Source organism: Salvelinus fontinalis, chromosome 17 (assembly GCF_029448725.1).
Source record: "Salvelinus fontinalis isolate EN_2023a chromosome 17, ASM2944872v1, whole genome shotgun sequence".
NCBI classification, from domain to species: Eukaryota; Metazoa; Chordata; class Actinopteri; order Salmoniformes; family Salmonidae; genus Salvelinus; species Salvelinus fontinalis.
Window position 1 is genome coordinate 11,599,593 of NC_074681.1, and position 22,646 is coordinate 11,622,238.

Genomic DNA, 22,646 nt, shown 5'->3' on the forward strand with positions numbered 1-22,646 from the left:
CCTATGTGTCTCTCATAGCAGGCTTTTAGCACTTACAGAGAGGTGTGGATGGAACACTGTCTCAGATGGAGAGAGAGGGGGGGTGGGAGAAAGAGATATGAGGGAGACGGGAAAAGAGAGAGAGAGAGAGAGATATTCATAGCTCCACTCTGCTGGATGTCTGACAACTGTAATATTGGGCAGTGTGGTCGAGCGTGCATGTGTTATAAAGACTGACATGCTCCATACGTACCTAGACTTGCTCTGAGATCCCACCCTCTATGGTACTGCAGACTTGCTCTGAGATCCCACCCTCTATGGTACTGCAGACTTGCTCTGAGACCCCACCCTCTATGGTACTGCAGACTTGCTCTGAGATCCCACCCTCTATGGTACTGCAGACTTGCTCTGAGATCCCACCCTCTATGGTACTGCAGACTTGCTCTGAGATCCCACCCTCTATGGTACTGCAGACTTGCTCTGAGATCCCACCCTCTATGGTACTGCAGACTTGCTCTGAGACCCCACCCTCTATGGTACTGCAGACTTGCTCTGAGATCCCACCCTCTATGGTACTGCAGACTTGCTCTGAGATCCCACCCTCTATGGTACTGCAGACTTGCTCTGAGATCCCACCCTCTATGGTACTGCAGACTTGCTCTGAGACCCCACCCTCTATGGTACTGCAGACTTGCTCTGAGATCCCACCCTCTATGGTACTGCAGACTTGCTCTGAGATCCCACCCTCTATGGTACTGCAGACTTGCTCTGAGACCCCACCCTCTATGGTACTGCAGACTTGCTCTGAGATCCCACCCTCTATGGTACTGCAGACTTGCTCTGAGACCCCACCCTCTATGGTACTGCAGACTTGCTCTGAGATCCCACCCTCTATGGTACTGCAGACTTGCTCTGAGATCCCACCCTCTATGGTACTGCAGACTTGCTCTGAGATCCCACCCTCTATGGTACTGCAGACTTGCTCTGAGACCCCACCCTCTATGGTACTGCAGTGAAGCACCGGCACGTATTCCCTCTCTCCTCCTATACCACATACCCATTCCCCTTTCCTCTCCTCATATACCACATACCCATTCCCCTTTCCTCTCCTCATATACCACATACCCATTCCCCTTTCCTCTCCTCATATACCACATAACCATTCCCCTTTCCTCTCCTCCTATACCACATACCCATTCCCCTTTCCTCTCCTCATATACCACATACCCATTCCCCTTTCCTCTCCTCATATACCACATACCCATTCCCCCTTTCCTCTCCTCCTATACCACATACCCATTCCCCCTTTCCTCTCCTCCTATACCACATACCCATTCCCCTTTCCTCTCCTCCTATACCACATACCCATTCCCCTTTCCTCTCCTCATATACCACATACCCATTCCCCTTTCCTCTCCTCATATACCACATACCCATTCCCCTTTCCTCTCCTCATATACCACATACCCATTCCCCCTTTCCTCTCCTCCTATACCACATACCCATTCCCCCTTTCCTCTCCTCATATACCACATACCCATTCCCCCTTTCCTCTCCTCCTATACCACATACCCATTCCCCCTTTCCTCTCCTCCTATACCACATACCCATCCCCCTTTCCTCTCCTCCTATACCACATACCCATTCCCCCTTTCCTCTCCTCATATACCACATAACCATTCCCCTTTCCTCTCCTCCTATACCACATAACCATTCCCCTTTCCTCTCCTCCTATACCACATAACCATTCCCCTTTCCTCTCCTCCTATACCACATAACCATTCCCCTTTCCTCTCCTCCTATACCACATACCCATTCCCCTTTCCTCTCCTCCTATACCACATACCCATTCCCCTTTCCTCTCCTCCTATACCACATACCCATTCCCCTTTCCTCTCCTCCTATACCACATAACCATTCCCCGTTCCTCTCCTCCTATACCACATAACCATTCCCCTTTCCTCTCCTCCTATACCACATACCCATTCCCCTTTCCTCTCCTCCTATACCACATAACCATTCCCCTTTCCTCTCCTCATATACCACATACCCATTCCCCTTTCCTCTCCTCATATACCACATACCCATTCCCCTTTCCTCTCCTCATATACCACATACCCATTCCCCTTTCCTCTCCTCATATACCACATACCCATTCCCCTTTCCTCTCCTCATATACCACATACCCATTCCCCCTTTCCTCTCCTCATATACCACATACCCATTCCCCTTTCCTCTCCTCATATACCACATACCCATTCCCCTTTCCTCTCCTCATATACCACATACCCATTCCCCTTTCCTCTCCTCATATACCACATACCCATTCCCCCTTTCCTCTCCTCATATACCACATACCCATTCCCCTTTCCTCTCCTCATATACCACATACCCATTCCCCTTTCCTCTCCTCATATACCACATACCCATTCCCCTTTCCTCTCCTCATATACCACATACCCATTCCCCCTTTCCTCTCCTCATATACCACATACCCATTCCCCTTTCCTCTCCTCATATACCACATACCCATTCCCCTTTCCTCTCCTCCTATACCACATACCCATTCCCCTTTCCTCTCCTCCTATACCACATACCCATTCCCCCTTTCCTCTCCTCATTTACCACATACCCATTCCCCCTTTCCTCTCCTCATATACCACATACCCATTCCCCCTTTCCTCTCCTCATATACCACATACCCATTCCCCTTTCCTCTCCTCATATACCACATACCCATTCCCCCTTTCCTCTCCTCATATACCACATACCCATTCCCCCTTTCCTCTCCTCATATACCACATACCCATTCCCCTTTCCTCTCCTCATATACCACATACCCATTCCCCCTTTCCTCTCCTCATATACCACATACCCATTCCCCCTTTCCTCTCCTCATATACCACATACCCATTCCCCCTTTCCTCTCCTCATATACCACATACCCATTCCCCCTTTCCTCTCCTCATATACCACATACCCATTCCCCTTTCCTCTCCTCATATACCACATACCCATTCCCCTTTCCTCTCCTCATATACCACATACCCATTCCCCCTTTCCTCTCCTCCTATACCACATACCCATTCCCCCTTTCCTCTCCTCCTATACCACATACCCATTCCCCTTTCCTCTCCTCATATACCACATACCCATTCCCCCTTTCCTCTCCTCCTATACCACATACCCATTCCCCCTTTCCTCTCCTCATATACCACATACCCATTCCCCTTTCCTCTCCTCATATACCACATACCCATTCCCCCTTTCCTCTCCTCATATACCACATACCCATTCCCCCTTTCCTCTCCTCATATACCACATACCCATTCCCCTTTCCTCTCCTCATATACCACATACCCATTCCCCTTTCCTCTCCTCATATACCACATACCCATTCCCCTTTCCTCTCCTCATATACCACATACCCATTCCCCTTTCCTCTCCTCATATACCACATACCCATTCCCCCTTTCCTCTCCTCATATACCACATACCCATTCCCCTTTCCTCTCCTCATATACCACATACCCATTCCCCCTTTCCTCTCCTCATATACCACATACCCATTCCCCTTTCCTCTCCTCATATACCACATACCCATTCCCCTTTCCTCTCCTCATATACCACATACCCATTCCCCCTTTCCTCTCCTCATATACCACATACCCATTCCCCCTTTCCTCTCCTCATATACCACATACCCATTCCCCCTTTCCTCTCCTCATATACCACATACCCATTCCCCCTTTCCTCTCCTCATATACCACATACCCATTCCCCCTTTCCTCTCCTTCTCTGGAGCATGGATATAATCCTTCTCTCTTCTCCCTACACAGATATATTCCCTCTTCTTCCTACAGATATATTCCCTCTCTTCTCCCTACACAGATATATTCCCACTTCTTCCTACAGATATATTCCCTCTCTTCTCCCTACACAGATATATTCCCACTTCTTCCTACAGATATATTCCCTCTCTTCTCCCTACACAGATATATTCCCACTTCTTCCTACAGATATATTCCCTCTCTTCTCCCTACACAGATATATTCCCACTTCTTCCTACAGATATATTCCCTCTCTTCTCCCTACACAGATATATTCCCACTTCTTCCTACAGATATATTCCCTCTCTTCTCCCTACACAGATATATTCCCACTTCTTCCTACACAGATATTCCCTATCTTCTCCCTACACAGATATATTCCCACTTCTTCCTACACAGATATATTCCCTCTCTTCTCCCTACACAGATATATTCCCACTTCTTCCTACACAGATATATTCCCTCTCTTCTCCCTACACAGATATATCCCCTCTTCTCTTCTCTCTACAGATACATTCCCTCTCTTCTCTCTACAGATATATTCCCTCTCTTCTCTCTACAGATATATTCCTTCTCTTCTCTCTACAGATATATTCCCTCTCTTCTTTCTACAGATATATTCCCTCTTCTCTTCTCTCTACAGACATATTCCCTCTCTTCTCTCTACAGATATATTCCCTCTCTTCTCTCTACAGATATATTCCTTCTCTTCTCTCTACAGATATATTCCCTCTCTTCTCTCTACAGATATATTCCCTCTCTTCTCTCTACAGATATATTCCCTCTCTTCTCTCTACAGATATATTCCCTCTTCTCTTCTCTACAGATATATTCCCTCTCTTCTCTCTACAGATATATTCCCTCTCTTCTCTCTACAGATATATTCCTTCTCTTCTCTCTACAGATATATTCCCTCTCTTCTCTCTACAGATATATTCCCTCTCTTCTCTCTACAGATATATTCCCTCTCTTCTCTCTACAGATATATTCCCTCTCTTCTCTCTACAGATATATTCCCTCTCTTCTCTCTACAGATATATTCCCTCTCTTCTCTCTACAGATATATTCCCTCTCTTCTCTCTACAGATATATTCCCTCTCTTCTTTCTACAGATATATTCCCTCTTCTCTTCTCTCTACAGATATATTCCCTCTCTTCTCTCTACAGATATATTACCTCTGTTCTCTCTATAGATATATTCCCTCTCTTCTCTCTACAGATATATTCCCTCTTCTCTTCTTTCTACAGATATATTCTCTCTTCTCTCTACAGATATATTCCCTCTTCTCTTCTCTCTACAGATATATTCTCTCTTCTCTCTACAGATATATTCCCTGTCTTCTCCTCCTCTAATACCATAACATAGTCCTCAACTCCACCCCCTTTCCTCTCCTCTTTCCCCCCTCTCTTTAAACAGTCCTTTCCCGCTTCCTCCCTAGACCCCAGCCAAGCCGAAGCCCATCTACCCCTCCATTCCCTCACTCCCCCTCTCTATTCATCCTCTGTCGGCCTGCCCCGCTCCCCCACTGCACTCCTCCTCCTGCTGTCATCCTCAACCCTCCTTCTGACCTGTACCCAGGCCAAGTAGCCGTGTGTGAAAAACCACGAGGTCATCATAAACCCAACCCAGCAACAACCACGTATCTGCACTAAACTACACAGACTGCTGAGTGTACATAAACACACTGTCTCAACTCCTATGGGGAGCTACACTCTGCAGCTGCCTATCCTGAAGAGATTGTGCATGTTTAAAGGACAAAGAGGTGTGGGCGTGTATATAGTGTGTGTGTGTGTGTGTGTGTGTGTGTGTGTGTGTGTGTGTGTGTGTGTGTGTGTGTGTGTGTGTGTGTGTGTGTGTGTGTGTGTGTGTGTGTGTGTGTGTGTGTGTGTGTGTCAGGGAGGATATACAGGCTAGTAAATTAACTGGCTGTAGGCTTTGTCGCCAATTAAGGTCAATTCCCTGTTTACACCCCAGGGACCAACAGTAACGATGGCCCGCTGGCCCGGGGCCAGTAAAAACCTGTCTCTCCAGTGGATATCGACCGGGCCAGTAACTTTTCGGCGCATTTTTGTATTCCAGTTCAACATTTACTTGCTCCGTCGCAAAAAACATAGAAGACTATACACGGCAAAGTCATGCTATTTGTATTTCCGCAATAGAACTGGCCGTTCATTCAAGCATTACTATCCACGAGTCCCAACTTGACGAGCACCTGAGCAGTACAGACGTTGATACGTTCACACAGCACACCGTGACCCGAGCAAAAAGAACCATCTCTACTCGCTGAGCTTATTTATTTTAGGGAAAGTGATTTACAAAAGGAAACCGTCAATAGAGAACATGCTAGCAATACGCTGGCTACTGTTGATAGTCTGCTAAAAGAAAGATCATTAAAGACAGCCAGCATACAGCCTACTGTAGCCATGACGATCTCTCTTTAGGAACGTTTGTCTTAAAGAGGCAGCTTCTTATTTTTAGATGTACATTTATTTTCTCGAAATGACATCCACTGTACTTTAGAAACCAACATGTATGCAATGAATAGAATTCTAAAGAATCAAGTACACTTAAATTCTATTAAACAGCTTTTTAACACACATCATAATAACCAAATGTAGCCTATTAATACCTGCATATAGAGAGAAAAGCATGCCAAGCATGCTATTGGCCCTGTGCGACCCCAATGCATTTAAAAGCATGCCAACCTATTGGCCCTGTGTGACCCCAATGCACTTAAAAGCATGCCAACCTATTGGCCCTGTGTGACCCCAATGCATTTAAAAGCATGCCAACCTATTGGCCCTGTGTGACCCCAATGCATTTAAAAGCATGCCAACCTATTGGCCCTGTGTGACCCCAATGCATTTAAAACCATGCCAACCTATTGGCCCTGTGTGACCCCAATGCATTTAAAACCATGCCAACCTATTGGCCCTGTGCGACCCCAATGCATTTAAAACCATGCCAAACTATTGGCCCTGTGTGACCCCAATGCATTTAAAAGCATGCCAACCTATTGGCCCTGTGTGACCCCAATGCATTTAAAACCATGCCAACCTATTGGCCCTGTGCGACCCCAATGCATTTAAAACCATGCCAACCTATTGGCCCTGTGTGACCCCAATGCATTTAAAACCATGCCAACCTATTGGCCCTGTGTGACCCCAATGCATTTAAAACCATGCCAACCTATTGGCCCTGTGTGACCCCAATGCATTTAAAACCATGCCAACCTATTGGCCCTGTGTGACCCCAATGCATTTAAAACCATGCCAACCTATTGGCCCTGTGTGACCCCAATGCATTTAAAACCATGCCAACCTATTGGCCCTGTGTGACCCCAATGCATTTAAAACCATGCCAATCTATTGGCCCTGTGTGAAAAAAGTTAACATTGGACCCTGTACGCTCATTACACATACATACATACACACACACACACACACACACACACACACACACACACACACACACACACACACACACACACACACACACACACACACACACACACACACACAGTCCTACCCTGTCCTTGGATACTATAGAGGACAGGGGGACTGCGTCAAAGTCCCGTCCCCCCGTCTCCACCCACCCCGTCATCACACCTGAGAAACTACTTCCATTGATCAATCTTCAACATACTGAACTAGAGACTTTATTTTATCCTCTATAGATGTTTTAGAGAGAGGGAGAGAGAGGGGGAGAGAGAGAGGGAGAGAGCAAGAGACAGAGAGGGGGAAAGATGAAAGCGGGGGGAGAGAGGAGAGAAAGGGGGTAGAGAGAGACGAAAAGAGGGAGGGAGAGAGAGAGAAGAGAGACAGCGAGAGACAGAGGGGGAGAGAGAGAGGAGAGAGAGGGAGACAACGAGAGAGAGGGGGAGAGAGAGGGGGGAGCGAGAGAAAAGAGAGGAAAAAGAGAGAAAGAAAGACCAAGGAGGGAAAGAAAGTGTTGTTGAAGAGAGAGAGGGAAGAAGAGCGATAGAGAAAGACAGAAATAACTGATGAGGAGATATAGAGGGAAGGAGAGAAAGATTAGATGGGAGGGAAGGAGATTCTATGTATGCCACAGCAGATGGGGCAGATGAATTGTGGTCTCTGTGTCGAGCAGCCATTAAATATTCACAAGAGAAAAATGGTTTGGTCTTATTATAAACACTGGTTAGAATGTGGGCATTGGAGGGGGGGAGGATGAGAGAGAAAAAGCACTGCAATGCAGCCTGCCATTTTGTCGGCAGTTACAGTGCATTCGAAAAGTATCCTACACTTTTTTCACATTTTGTTACGTCACAGCCTTATTCTAAAATGTATTACATTTTTTTTTTAACTCAGCAATCTACACACAATACCCCATAATGATAAAGCAAAAACAGATTTTTAGAAATGTTTGCAAAACAAAAAACACAAAAATGAAATATCACATTTACATAAGTATTCAGACTCTTTACTCAGTACTTTGTTGAAGTACCTTTGGCAGCGATTACAGCCTCAAGTCTTCTTGGGTATGACGCTACAAGCTTGGCACACCTGTATTTGGGTAGTTTCTCCCATTCTTCTCTGCAGATCCTCTAAAGCTCAGTCAGGTTGGACTGGGAGTGTTGCTGCACAACTATTTTCAGGTCTCTCCAGAGATGTTAGATCGGGTTCAAGTCTGGGTTTTGGCTGGGCCACTCAAGGACAATCATAGACTTGTCCCGAAGCCACTCCTGCATAGTCTTGGCTGTGTGCTTAGGATCGTCGTCCTGTTGGAAGGTGTACCTTCACCCCAGTCTGAGGTCCTGAGCGCTCTGGAGCAGTTTTTCCATCAACGATCTCTCTGTACTCGATCCTGACTAGTGTCCCAGTCCCTGCCGCTGAAAAACATCCCCAAAGTATGATGCTGCCACCACCATGCTTCACTGTAGGGATGATGTTGGCCAGGTGATGAGCAGTGCCTGGATTCCTCCAGACGTCACACTTGGCATTCAGGCCAACAAGTTCAATCATCAGACCAGAGGATCGTGTTTCTCATGGTCTGAGAGTCTTTAGGTGCCTTTTGTCAAACTCCAAGAGGGCTGTCATGTGTCTTTTACTGAGGAGTGGCTTATGTCTGGCCACTCTACCATAAAGGCCTGATTGGTGGAGTGCTGCAGAGATGGTTGTCCTTCTGGAAGGTTCTCCCATCTCCACAGAAGACCTCTGGGGCTCTGTCAGAGTGACCACCGGGTTCTTTGTCACCTCCCTGACCAAGGCCCTTCTCCCCGGATTGCTCAGTTTGGCCGGGTGGCCAGCTCTAGGAAGAGTCTTGGGGGTTCCAAACTTCTTTCATTTCAGAATGATGGAGGCCACTGTGTTCTTGGGGACCTTCAATGCTGCAGAAATCTTTTGGTATCTTTCCCCAGATCTGTGCATCGACACAATCCTGTCTCGGAGCTCTATGGACAATTCCTTCGACCTCATGACTTGGTTTTAGCTCTGACATGCACTGTCAACTGTGGGATCGTATATAGACAGGGGTGTGACTTTCCAAATCATGTCCAATCAATTGAATTTACCACAGGTGGACTCCAATCAAGTTGTAGAAACATCTCAAGGATGATCAATGTAAACAGGAGGCACCTGAACTCAATTTCGAGTCTCGTAATAAAGGGTCTGAATACTTATGTAAGTAAGGTATTTCTGTTTGTCATTATGGGGTATTGTGATGTCATTATGGGGTATTGTGTGTAGATTGATGAGGACATTTTTAAATTTGATCAATTTTAGAATAAGGCTGTAACGTAACAAAATGTGTAAAAAGTGAAGGGGTCTGAATACTTTATGAAGGCACTGTATATACAGTCTCTAACTATGCATGAGATTGTGGCTGGATTTAAACTCATTGCTCTCAAACACACATTATCAGATTAGAATAAATATCTCATAACTGATATCAAGTCTAAATGTTTTAAAAGCTCATGAAATACCCTCATATCAAGCTGCCATACATTCTTCAATGGAAGATCAACTGAAAAGGATTGTAGATTTAAAAGGACTGCTTAAATCCTCAGTTCGTGACCAAAGGCTTGAGGTTTTACTAATTGGAGCAGACGAAATAACTGAAATCTTTCTGCTGTACACGTTATAGTGAGGAGTAGCCCATGATCATGACTCTCCGTTCCATTACACACACATAAAAACAATATTCTGCTTTATTTGCTCTTTCCTAAGAAAGGCATTTTTACCTTGTACTGTGTGACATAACAGTACCGCCAGTCTGTCTGTCTGCCTGTGGTTGTTAGTGGAAACCTGTCATTAGGCTTGTTTTTGTCCTTTCAGGAGACAACGCTGAGAATACTGTCCACAGAGCCCTACATTAGAGCAGGGTTTCCCCAACTCAGTCCTGGGGACCACAAGAGGTTTGTGTTTTTGCACTACTAGTGGTGCAATGGATCACAAAACTCACGGTTCGGATCACGTTTTGAGTCACGGATCGGATCATTTTTCGGATGAGCAAAAAAAAAGGGGGACAAATATAACTTTTCTTTCCATTTATTAGTTAAAGAACACTTAAAGCATGGAACTTTTCAATGTTTAAATAAAATCTTAAAATAAAATATTCAATACTCAATTGTTAAATTAAAGTGCAATATGAGGTATGATACCTTCTTCCTTTGAATAGTGAATAAGAAAATAGCCTGTGTCCACATCATCAAACAAAAGAAAGAAAGCAAAGCAGACCTGAGCTTATAACTTCTAATTATTTTTCAAAAAGATGATGATTTCTACATTGTCTGGGGAGAGGGGAGACCTCTCATTGCTTTCCCACCATGCCAGTGGATCACCATGCCAGTGGATCACCATGCCAGTGGATCAGCATGCCAGTGGATCACCATGCCAGTAGATGACCATGCCAGTGGATGACCATGCCAGAGGATGACCAGGCCAGAGGATCACCAGGCCAGTGGATCACCAGGCCAGTGGATCACCAGGCCAGTGGATCACCATCCAGAGGATCACCATGCCAGTGGATCACCATCCAGAGGAATGCCGCTTGCTGCCTTGTAGGATGCCACCTCCTCTTTGATGGTGTTGGCAAACGTCTTGCCTGTGTCTTTGCTCATAAAGGTCTCCCCTAAAAGCTTCTTCATGGCCAAATGATTTTGTGGAGGAGATGCCTCTGAGTCTGCTCCTGTCGGCTCTATGGCTTGACCCTGCAGAAAAAAATGACGTGATCTATTAAACTAACAAATTATTTATTTTCATATTTCATAGAACTATAATTGTGGCAATAACATTTTAAAAAAGCCATTATTCCAAATCAAAAATGGATGATTCTAATAACATAGACTAAGATTAGACTGCACTACATTTATTATACAAGTAATTCACTCTATTTTTTTACCTCTTCAGTGGCCACAATGTCAGTGGTGAGATCACTGTATGTCCTCCGGTGTAGGGCAGGGTCTAGGTGAGACAGGGTCTAGGTGAGACAGGGTCTAGGTGAGACAGGGTCTAGGTGAGACAGGATCTAGGTGAGACAGGTTCTAGGTGAGACAAGGACTTGGACCTTGGATCCAGTGCAGTAGCTCTATGAGGGTAGTCCTGTACATTAGGGGGGTATCTGGGGTTCAGGTCCTCTCTAATGGCAGCCTTGACATCTCTAGTGATGGTGCCGTCTTCCTCACTTGGGGCCATGGATTGTAGAATCCTTGTTTTCAGAGGTAGGATCCTTGTTTTCAGAGGTAGGATCCTTGTTCTCAGAGGTAGGATCCTTGTTCTCAGAGGTAGGATCCTTGTTTTCAGAGGTAGAATCCTTGTTTTCAGAGGTAGAATCCTTGTTTTCAGAGGTAGGATCCTTGTTTTCAGAGGTAGGATCCTTGTTTTCAGAGGTAGGATCCTTGTTTTCAGAGGTAGGATCCTTGTTTTCAGAGGTAGGATCCTTGTTTTCAGAGGTAGGATCCTTGTTTTCAGAGGTAGGATCCTTGTTTTCAGAGGTAGGATCCTTGTTTTCAGAGGTAGGATCCTTGTTTTCAGAGGTAGGATCCTTGTTTTCAGAGGTAGGATCCTTGTTTTCAGAGGTAGGATCCTTGTTTTCAGAGGTAGGATCATGGACACAGACGGGGCAGGTTCAGTGCTCAGTAGAGGGTTGTAACCGTTTTGAGGGGTCTGAGCACCTGGAGGACCTCCTCTGCCACTTTCACGTCATCAGACAAGGTGACGATGGCTTTATGTTTTTTCAGGGTCTTGTCTGTCAGTGCAGAGTTATACAGCTGTCTTCTGCTCAAGATAGCGCTCCTACATGTCATAAGTGGAGTTCCATCTTGTTGTGACATGGTGTATGAGCTTGTGGGTCGGTAGCTGTAACATTTCCTGCTTGGTCTTAAGCACGTGAGCGGCTGTTGTGCTTCGGTGGAAAAAGGAAACCACCTTCCTGATTTTCCCAAGGAGGCGGTCCATCCGCTTCACTGAGATTCCCCTTTGAGATGCTAAATTGATCACATGTGCAAAGCAAGCTATCTGTGGCCCCAGTCCAGCCTCTATCACTGCATTTTATGGGTTCTTGGCATTATCTGTGGTGGGTGGGATGCTATTGGGCCTCTCTAGCGTCCACTCTGCTACTGCTCCCAGCAGTACCTGCACCAGATTTGTGCCTCTCATAGAGGGGGCGTGTCTGTAGCACCGGACTTCACATCTCCCACTCCTCTGTGGTGTAGTGAACAGTCACAGTCACGTAGCTTTCTGTTGCCCTGGAGGTCCACCCGTCTGTGGTGTAGTGAGCAGTCACAGTCACGTAGCTTTCTGTTGCCCTGGAGGACCACCCGTCTGTGGTGTAGTGAGCAGTCACAGTCACGTAGCTTTCTGTTGCCCTGGAGGACCACCCGTCTGTGGTGTAGTGAGCAGTCACGTAGCTTTCTGTTACCCTGGAGGTCCACCCGTCTGTGGTGTAGTGAACAGTCACAGTCACGTAGCTCTCTGTTACCCTGGAGGACCACCCGTCTGTGGTGTAGTGAGCAGTCACAGTCACGTAGCTTTCTGTTGCCCTGGACGACCACTCCTCTGTGGTGTAGTGAGCAGTCACAGTCACGTAGCTTTCTGTTACCCTAGAGGTCCACTCCTCTGTGGTGTAGTGAGGAGTCACAGTCACGTAGCTTTCTGTTGCCCTGGACGACCACTCCTCTGTGGTGTAGTGAACAGTCACAGTCACGTAGCTCTCTGTTACCCTGGAGGACCACCCGTCTGTGGTGTAGTGAGCAGTCACAGTCACGTAGCTTTCTGTTGCCCTGGACGACCACTCCTCTGTGGTGTAGTGAGCAGTCACAGTCACGTAGCTTTCTGTTACCCTAGAGGTCCACTCCTCTGTGGTGTAGTGAGGAGTCACAGTCACGTAGCTTTCTGTTGCCCTGGAGGACCACCCGTCTGTGGTGTAGTGAGCAGTCACAGTCACGTAGCTTTCTGTTGCCCTGGAGGTCTACCCGTCTGTGGTGTAGTGAACAGTCACAGTCACATAGCTTTCTGTTGCCCTGGAGGACCACCCGTCTGTGGTGTAGTGAACAGTCACAGTCACGTAGCTTTCTGTTGCCCTGGAGGACCACCCGTCTGTGGTGTAGTGAACAGTCACAGTCACATAGCTTTCTGTTACCCTGGAGGTCCACCCGTCTGTGGTGTAGTGAGCAGTCACAGTCACGTAGCTTTCTGTTACCCTGGAGGACCACCCGTCTCTGGTGTAGTGAACAGTCACAGTCACGTAGCTTTCTGTTACCCTGGAGGACCACCCGTCTGTGGTGAGGGCAGCAGAGGATGCCTTGGATAATTCGTTGACAATTTTGATATTTTCCTGTTCATAAAGATCTGGCATGATCTTCATACTGCCAGGCGATTTCCTAGCTCAAGCACTTCCACCATATCTTGAAACCCTTTTGTTTTCCACAACAGAGTATGGCCTCATGTCTGCAGTGATAAACATCCCAGTAGATTTGGTGACGGCTTCAGTCCGGTCTGATTCTGCAGCAAAGGGCTTAGATGTCACGGTGAGAAGTTGTCTCTTGGCTGAGTTGGCTCCCGTCACTGACACACCAGGGTGATGACGCTTTAAATGTGTGGCCGTGCTCCATGTATTTCCATGAAGTTGTTGTCTCTAGGCTGAGTTGGCTCCCGTCACTGACACACCAGGTTGATGACGCTTTAAATGTGTGGCCGTGCTCCATGTATTTCCATGATCATACGGCTTTCTTGTGGCACAATGCCAACACACCGTAATGGTGTTGTCCACCACCCTGCTTCCGACATCCTATTTGACAGGGAAGCCTAAATGCTCCCGTACATGAGACTTAAATGAAGCGGGAGGCTTTTCCAGTTCTTCAGCTATTTTTTCTTCTTTGCTTTCTGCAACGCGAGCATCCAGGATTGATTTGTTGGGATTCAACATGCCTCGTTCACGTGAACAGAACACACAACTGATTTAAAACAACTACCAAATCAACCTTCTGGCTTCAGAGTAAAACACAGCATCTGTCTTGTCTTTATCTTTCCACTGCAGCTCTGCATCAAGATTTAGGGAATTATTAACTTGGATAGTAACAGCGGCAGTAAAACTGTATTTCACACTATGATGGTTAAACTTTGCAATTGATCTGCAGTTCACATGCGTGCCGAACCGTGGGAGCTACGGTCCGTTATAACACTAAGCACTACCCAGCTGATTCAAATACCCAACTTATCATCAAACCTTACCTTAGAGCACATACACAAAGAGATTGAGGATGAGTGTGTGAGTGAAAGAGACAGAGAAGGAATAGAGATTAAAGGGGGATGAAAGAAAGAAAGGGTGTGTGTGCATGACAGACATCTCCATCCTCACCATGCGTATAGGAGTGCTGGTCAGGTCCCTCTCTGTGACCAGTCGGTCCTGGTCTGTGACGTACAGTCCCTTCTGTGCCAGGGCCTGGATGACGGCGTTGTGTCCCAGCAGAGGTTTGACGGCATCGCTGCGGAGGATGAGACTACCCGCCCGGCAGTAGAGCTCTGCAGACAGCAGCAGGGACGCCACGGGGGGCTTCAGGTGCTCCTGGCTGTACTGGTCCCTGTAGAAGGGGTCAGCCAGCTCCTCAGGGACCGCATCTTTGGAGGGAGAGAGGAAGGGACGGGTTAGTTTGGGGATAGTAAGACCCCATCCTCTGGGAGCACGTCTAGGGATGTTGAGGAGGGTGTGTGAGGATAGCTACAAAAAAGGTGCTATCTAAAACCTAAAAGGATTCCTTGGCTGTCCCCATAGGAGAACCCTAAAACCTAAAAGGGTTCCTTGGCTGTCCCCATAGGAGAACCCTTTGAATAACCCTTTTTGATTACAGGTAGAACCCTTTTGGAGTGTAGGCTACATAACTGACAGCTCCTCTGGGGCTGTGTCTGTAGATGGAGAGAGGAACAGGTTAGTTTGGTCACACAATAACTGACACTACAGTCAGCTCCTCTGGGGCTGTGTCTGTAGATGGAGAGAGGAGCAGGTTAGTTTGGTCACACAATAACTGACACTACAGTCAGCTCCTCTAGGACTGTGTCTCTTGATGGGATTGGGCCACTTAGACAGTCTCTGTGAGGTGTGTAGGACAGGCCCAGGCCCTGGGCCACTTAGACAGTCTCTGTGAGGTGTGTAGGACAGGCCCAGGCCCTGGGCCACTTAGATAGTCTCTGTGAGGTGTGTAGGACAGGCCCAGGCCCTGGGCCACTTAGACAGTCTCTGTGAGGTGTGTAGGACAGGCCCAGGCCCTGGGCCACTTAGATAGTCTCTGTGAGGTGTGTAGGACAGGCCCAGGCCCTGGGCCACTTAGACAGTCTCTGTGAGGTGTGTAGGACAGGCCCAGGCCCTGGGCCACTTAGATAGTCTCTGTGAGGTGTGTAGGACAGGCCCAGGCCCTGGGCCACTTAGACAGTCTCTGTGAGGTGTGTAGGACAGGCCCAGGCCCTGGGCCACTTAGACAGTCTCTGTGAGGTGTGTAGGACAGGCCCAGGCCCTGGGCCACTTAGATAGTCTCTGTGAGGTGTGTAGGACAGGCCCATGCCCTGGGCCACTTAGACAGTCTCTGTGAGGTGTGTAGGACAGGCCCAGGCCCTGGGACACTTAGACAGTCTCTGTGAGGTGTGTAGGACAGGCCCAGGCCCTGGGACACTTAGACAGTCTCTGTGAGGTGTGTAGGACAGGCCCAGGCCCTGGGCCACTTAGACAGTCTCTGTGAGGTGTGTAGGACAGGCCCAGGCCCTGGGCCACTTAGACAGTCTCTGTGAGGTGTGTAGGACAGGCCCAGGCCCTGGGCCACTTAGACAGTCTCTGTGAGGTGTGTAGGACAGGCCCAGGCCCTGGGCCACTTAGATAGTCTCTGTGAGGTGTGTAGGACAGGCCCAGGCCCTGGGCCACTTAGACAGTCTCTGTGAGGTGTGTAGGACAGGCCCAGGCCCTGGGCCACTTAGACAGTCTCTGTGAGGTGTGTAGGACAGGCCCAGGCCCTGGGCCACTTAGACAGTCTCTGTGAGGTGTGTAGGACAGGCCCAGGCCCTGGGCCACTTAGACAGTCTCTGTGAGGTGTGTACGTGCCTTAATCCTGTTGATTTAAATGGGATTTACTCTTCAACAAAGCCAACATACTGTACTGCAGTCTGCCCTCAGAGACTACACCACTTCCTGCTCTTCTCTCACATGATGAGTCAGGCGGTCCTGCGAGTGTTTTTGAGTCAGAGGGGCAGTTGGGTTGAAAGGGCACGTATGGGGCAAGGACGGTGTTCCTGGCCTGTGTGTGTGTGTGTGTTTGAGCATGCGCTCAGGTGTGTGTGTGTGTGTGTGTGTGTGTGTGTGTGTGTGTGTGTGTGTGTGTGTGTGTGTGTGTGTGTGTGTGTGTGTGTGTCTGTGTGTCTGTGTGTGTTTAGGTCTGTTGCGGTGACCGTGTCAGTGGTTGCTAGTGGAAACCTGTCATTAGGCTTGTTTTTGTCCTTTCAGGAGACAACGCTGAGAAAACTGTCCACAGAGCCCTACCTTAGAGCAGAGTTTGTGCATGCATGCGATCAGGAGAGTGTGTATGTTTAGGGCTGTTGCGGTGACCGTATTTCCACCACACTGGCGGTCACGAGTTATGAAGGCAGTCAAATTCCACGTGACCGTTTAGTCATAGTAATTAGGCTTTTCCAAGCCATGATGCTGCTGATGGTCATTACTAGCCTACCAAACTTGCTAACTGACTCGTACTAAGCACTCTATTGTCCCTCTAATCACTCTGACATCAATGCAAATGTACGTGAAAATCTAATCAAACACTTCATGAGAGCCCATGAGCTCAGGTTGCGCAACATTTCTATAGGCTATGCAATTGCGGGAGAAAACAGAGTAATGGCCTCTTAAAAAGAGGAGGATCCCATTAGCTTTCTATAGGCTAGGCTTACTATTAGAGGTTGGCCGATTAATTAGGGACGATTTTAAGTTTTCATAACAATCAGTAATTGGCCTTTTTGGATGCCGATTATGGTCGATTACATTGCAATCCACGAGGAGACTGTGTGGCAGGCTGACCACCTGGCAGGCTGACCACCTGGCAGGCTGACCACCTGTTACGCGAGTGCAGCATCAGAAGGACCTGTGGCTGCAATATTGCCCTTTTACTTTCTTCTTCAACACTGTGTTTTTGCATTATTTAAACCAAATTAAACATGTTTCATTATTTATTTGAGACTAAATAGATTTTTATTTATGTATTATATTAAGTTAAAATTAAAGTGTTCATTTTTCATTCAGTATTGTTGTAATTGTGTCACGTTCCTGACCTGTTTTCTCTTGTTTTTGTATGTGTTTAGTTGGTCAGGGCGTGAGTTGGGGTGGGCATTCTATGTTATGTGTTTCTATGTTTAGGTTCATTGTCATTTAGCCTGATATGGTTCTCAATCAGGGACAGGTGTTTTACGTTTCCTCTGATTGAGAACCATATTAAGGTAGGTTGTTCACACTGTTTGTTTGTGGGTGGTTGTCTTCCGTGTTTGTGTCTGTGCACCACACGGGACTGTTTTGTTTGTTCGTTCGGTTGTTGTAGTCTGTACCTGTTCGTGCGTTCTTCGTGTTGTATGTAAGTTCTCATAGTTCAGGTCTGTCCACGTTCGTTTTGTTATTTTGTAATCATTTCAAGTGTTCTTCGTTTTTTTCGTCTGTTGTAAATAAATTCATTATGTCATATCACAACGCTGTGCTTTGGTCCAATCCCTACTCCTCCTCTTCGGACGAAGAGGAGGAGAACAACCGTTACAAATTGTCATTATTACACACACACACACACACACACACACACACACACACACACACACACACACACACACACACACACACATATATAACTAAAAATTGGCTGAATAATCGGTATCAATTGGTCGGATTACCAGAATATAGTTCATTTCCCCCCACCTTCTGATGTTCCCAGAATCTCTATGTTAACCAAATGTCACATCAGTAGGGTAGAGAGAGGAAAAAGGGGGAGAGGTATTTATGACTGTCATAAACCTACGCCCAGGCCAACGTCATGACACCACCCAGAGAGATGAAGGGGGCTATTTCAGACAATAACAGGCATTTACCACTCAACAGCCAGACCTAGCCACAACAACAACTGTCTGTCCCCAATATAAAGTCCACCAACTGTCCCTAATTTAAAACCACCTCAAAACCCCGAGAGGATGGACAAAAGCTCCTATGATCTCAAATAGAGGTCGACCGATTAATCGGAATGGTCGATTAACTAGGGCCGATTTCAAGTTTTCATAACAATCGGAAATCGGTAAATTTGGATGCAGATTTTGCTGCATTTTTTTTTTATTTTTAATTTGCCCGAATTTTATGTAATTATGACATAACATTGAAGGTTGTGCAATGTAACAGGAATATTTAGACTGATGGATGCCACCCGTTAGATAAAATACGGAACGGTTCCGTATTTCACTGAAAGAATAAACGTTTTGTTTTGGAGATGATAGTTTCCGGATTTGACCATATTAATGACCTAAGGCTCGTATTTCTGTGTGGTGTTACGTTATAATTAAGTCTATGATTTGATAGAGCAGTCTGACTGAGCGATGGTAGGCACCAGCAGGCTCGTAAGCATTTATTCAAACAGCACTTTCGTGCCTTTTGCCAGCAGCTATTCGCAATGCTTCAAACATTGCGCTGTTTATGACTTCAAGCCTATCAACTCCCGAGATTAGGCTGGTGTAACCGATGTGAAATGGCTAGCTAATTAGCGGGGTGCGCGCTAATAGCGTTTCAAATGTCACTCGCTCTGAGACTTGGAGTAGTTGTTCCCCTTGCTCTGCATGGGTAACGCTGCTTCGAGGGTGGCTGTTGTCGATGTGTTCCTGGTTCGAGCCCAGGTAGCGGCGAGGAGAGGGATGGAAGCTATACTGTTACACTGGCAATACTAAAGTGCCTATAAGAACATCCAATAGTCAAAGGTATATGAAATACAAATCGTATAGAGAGAAATAGTCCTATAATTCCTATAATAACTACAGCCTAAAACTTCTTACCTGGGAATATTGAAGACTCATGTTAAAAGGAACCACCAGCTTTCATATGTTCTCATGTTCTGAGCAAGGAACTTAAACGTTAGCTTTCTTACATGGCACATATTGCACTTTTACTTTCTCCTCCAACACTTAGTTTTTGCATTATTTAAACCAAATTTAACATGTTTCATTATTTATTTGAGGCTAAATAGATTTGGTATCGGCGTTGAAAAATCATAATCGGTCGACCTCTACTCTTAAATCAAATCTCATGTTATTTGTCACATGCACAGAATACAACAGGTCTAGACTTTACAGTGAAATGCTTACTTACGAGCGCTTTCCCAACAATGCAGAGATAAAAAGTAAGAAAAATGTGCAGAAAGGGAAATATTTACACAATAAAATAACAATAATGAGGCTATATACAAGGAGTACCGGTATCAAGTCAATGTGCAGGGTTACGAGGTAGTTGAGGGACTATGTACATGTAGGCAGGGGTAAAAGTGACTAGGCAATAAGGATAGATAATAAACAGTAGCAGCAGTGTATGTGAAGAGTGAGAAAGTGTGTCTATATGTGAATTTGTGTGTGTGTGGCGTCAATATGCATGTGTTTGTGTATTTGGTGTGTGTGAGCATATGTAGTGTGTGTGTATGTTGGAGTGTCAGTATAGTATATGTGTGTGTGTGGGTAGAGTCCAGTGAGTGTGCACAGAGCCAGTGCAAGAATGTGAAGAAAAAGTGGAAATGGAAATAGTCCAGGTAGCCATTTGATGAACTCTTGAGCAGTCTCATAGCTCGGGGGTAGAAGCTGTTCAGGAGCCTTTTGTTCTCAGACTTGGTTATCTGGTACCTTTTGTTGTGCCGTAGCAGAAAGGACTGTGTATGACCAGGGTGGCTGGAATCTGACCATTTTTAGGGCCTTCCTCTGACACCGCCTGGTATAGAGGTACTGGGTGGCCAGGAGCGCTGCCCCATTGATGTACTGGGCCGCACGCACTACCCTCTGTTGTGCCTTGAGGTCAGATGCCAAACAGTTGCCATATCAGGCGGTGATGCAGCCAGTCAGGATGCTCTCAATGGTGCAGCTGTAGAACTTTTGAGGATCTGAGGGCCCATGCCAAATCTTTTCCTCTTGTGGGGGAAGAGGCGTTGTCGTTCCCGCATCACGACTGTGTTGCTGTTTTTAGACCATGATAGTTCCTTAGTGACGTGGACACCGAGGAACTTGAAGTTCTCAACTCGCTCCACTACAGATGTGTAGTCCACGATCAGCTCCTTTGTCTTGCTGACATTGAGGGAGAGGTTGTTGTCCTGGCACCACACTGCCAGCTCTCTGACTTCTTCCCTCTAGGCCTCCTAGAGCAGTAACAATACTACACACCTTTAAGTGGATGGAACATTAGGCTTTACAATGTTAACACAGTCTTGCTAACAACAGCCATACAAGTGCTGCTAGAAAAGATGGTGCAATAAAGAACCAAACAGGCGTTATAGGGCTCAGTTCATATTTGTTCTTAACTGACTTGCCTAGTTAAATAAAGGTTCAATTTAAAAGAAAATGAAAATATGTCCATCAGAAAGGTTCTATTAGACCAATAAAGCAGGCTTATTTGTAACAGTGTGGAGTGCAGATCACCCTTTACAGAGTGAGCAGGATTTAGTTTTCCACCAGTTCATCAAAACCTGCTGTGTCAAGGACAACCAATCAAACAGGAAGTACACAGGAAGTAGCATCACAGGAAGTCCAAACACGGGACCTGGAACATCCACCCTTACTATGCCAAACATAGAAAGTCGTCCAATTGGAGCACAGCACAGCGAGGGAACATTAAAACATGTACAGCTGTCAGCAACATCACTTTTCTGTTACTATGCAGTTATTGCATTCTTAGAAACGTGTAGCTTATATTCACAATGTCTGATTCAAAGCACTGGACTACAACGTTGAGAAATAACTAGATGTATTTTAGCAGTGGTTTTCAAAGGTAACATTTTTGTTCAGTTGCTCACTATGTAAACTAACGTCAGACTACTTATTCTCCAATGCAGTACGAACATTCATGTAGTCAGACCAAAGAAGCGATCCAAGCTGTTGTCACTCACATTGATTGTGGCTAATAAGTTCACACAAGATGAGACTAATGTTGGTTAATGTTCAGGGTAGGGACATCCCAAGGATCCCACAGGCAGGCCCCTGTGTTGTGATGTAATGGAGACAAATGTTGTCACCGACTGGGGTCTCCACAAGGCCAACACCACAGATGTTACAGAGACAGGAGAGGACTGTCTGTGTAGAGCACATTCTAGAACAGCTGCTCGCAAAGCATTTGTGCATGCACACACACACACACACACACACACACACACACACACACACACACACACACACACACACACACACACACACACACACACACACACACAAAGAGAGAGAGAGAGCAGTCAGTCACCTAGTCAATGATCCAGTGCCACACAGGAGAGCAACAACCAGACGCCTCTGGAATCAGTCATAATAGAGGAAAACATTTTGTGAGTGTGTAAGTGTACTACACGCACATGTTCAGCTTTTTGTGGAAGTGTACGTATGTAACAGTATGGCTTCCGTCCCTCTCCTCGCCCCTACCTGGGCTCGAACCAGGGACCCTCTGCACACATCAACAACTGACACCCACGAAGCATCGTTACCCATCGCGCCACAAAAGCCACGGCCCCTGCAGAGCAAGGGGAACAACTACTTCAAGGTCTCAGAGCGAGTGACGTCACCGATTGAAATGCTATCAGCGTGCATCCCGCTAACTAGCTAGCCATTTCACATCGGTTACACGTACATGCACATGTTCAGCATTTTGTGGGTCAGACTACTGTCACAGCCATAGTAACTAGGCCAAACATGGCTGTGTGTGTAGACTGGACTGATGAATTGGGCCACAGTTCTCTGTATTGGTGCAGGAAGGGAGCAGTAATATGTGTCACCGGGAGGAACAGGAAGAAAGAAAATCTGCCCACTCCTACTATGCTAAGAGCATGTAATTCTCTAGGAATGAGTAATGAGGTGAGGCCTGCAGTTAACGCCATGCCCTTCTAGTGAGGGTTTCACACCAATTTATACACTTGAGAAAAACTTTGTTTACTATATGAGGAGCTTCTAGTCATGTTCAGCTGGCTTAGTCGATGGTAGTTAAAAACATTCATTAGAGAGCTGGAGTCAGTCACCCTCCAACCAACCCCAGAGCCACTGAGCTAGCCAGTTGGAATTCCACGTTTTAGGGCTGCTCTGGCTACAGTCTGCAGACCAAGGCTTTCCCCAGCCACACTGGAAGCCCCATCGAAAGCCTTTAATATAGCT

The 22,646-nt window shown here is 46.5% G+C and overlaps 1 protein-coding gene across 5 annotated transcripts in view; it reads right to left on the reverse strand.

The window, feature by feature from the left end:
* The window catches only part of LOC129813692 (calmodulin-regulated spectrin-associated protein 2-like), a 74,510-nt gene that overhangs the window by 50,502 nt on the left and 1,362 nt on the right, over positions 1 to 22,646 (reverse strand). For 4 of the 5 annotated variants that reach the window (XM_055866115.1, XM_055866114.1, XM_055866113.1 and 1 more), the window contains exon 2: positions 14,629 to 14,888. The exons of the other annotated variant lie outside the window; for it this stretch is intronic. In XM_055866115.1, the coding sequence (XP_055722090.1) occupies positions 14,629 to 14,888 (260 nt within the window). The remainder of the gene's footprint in view (positions 1 to 14,628; positions 14,889 to 22,646) is intronic. 5 annotated transcript variants of the gene reach the window in all.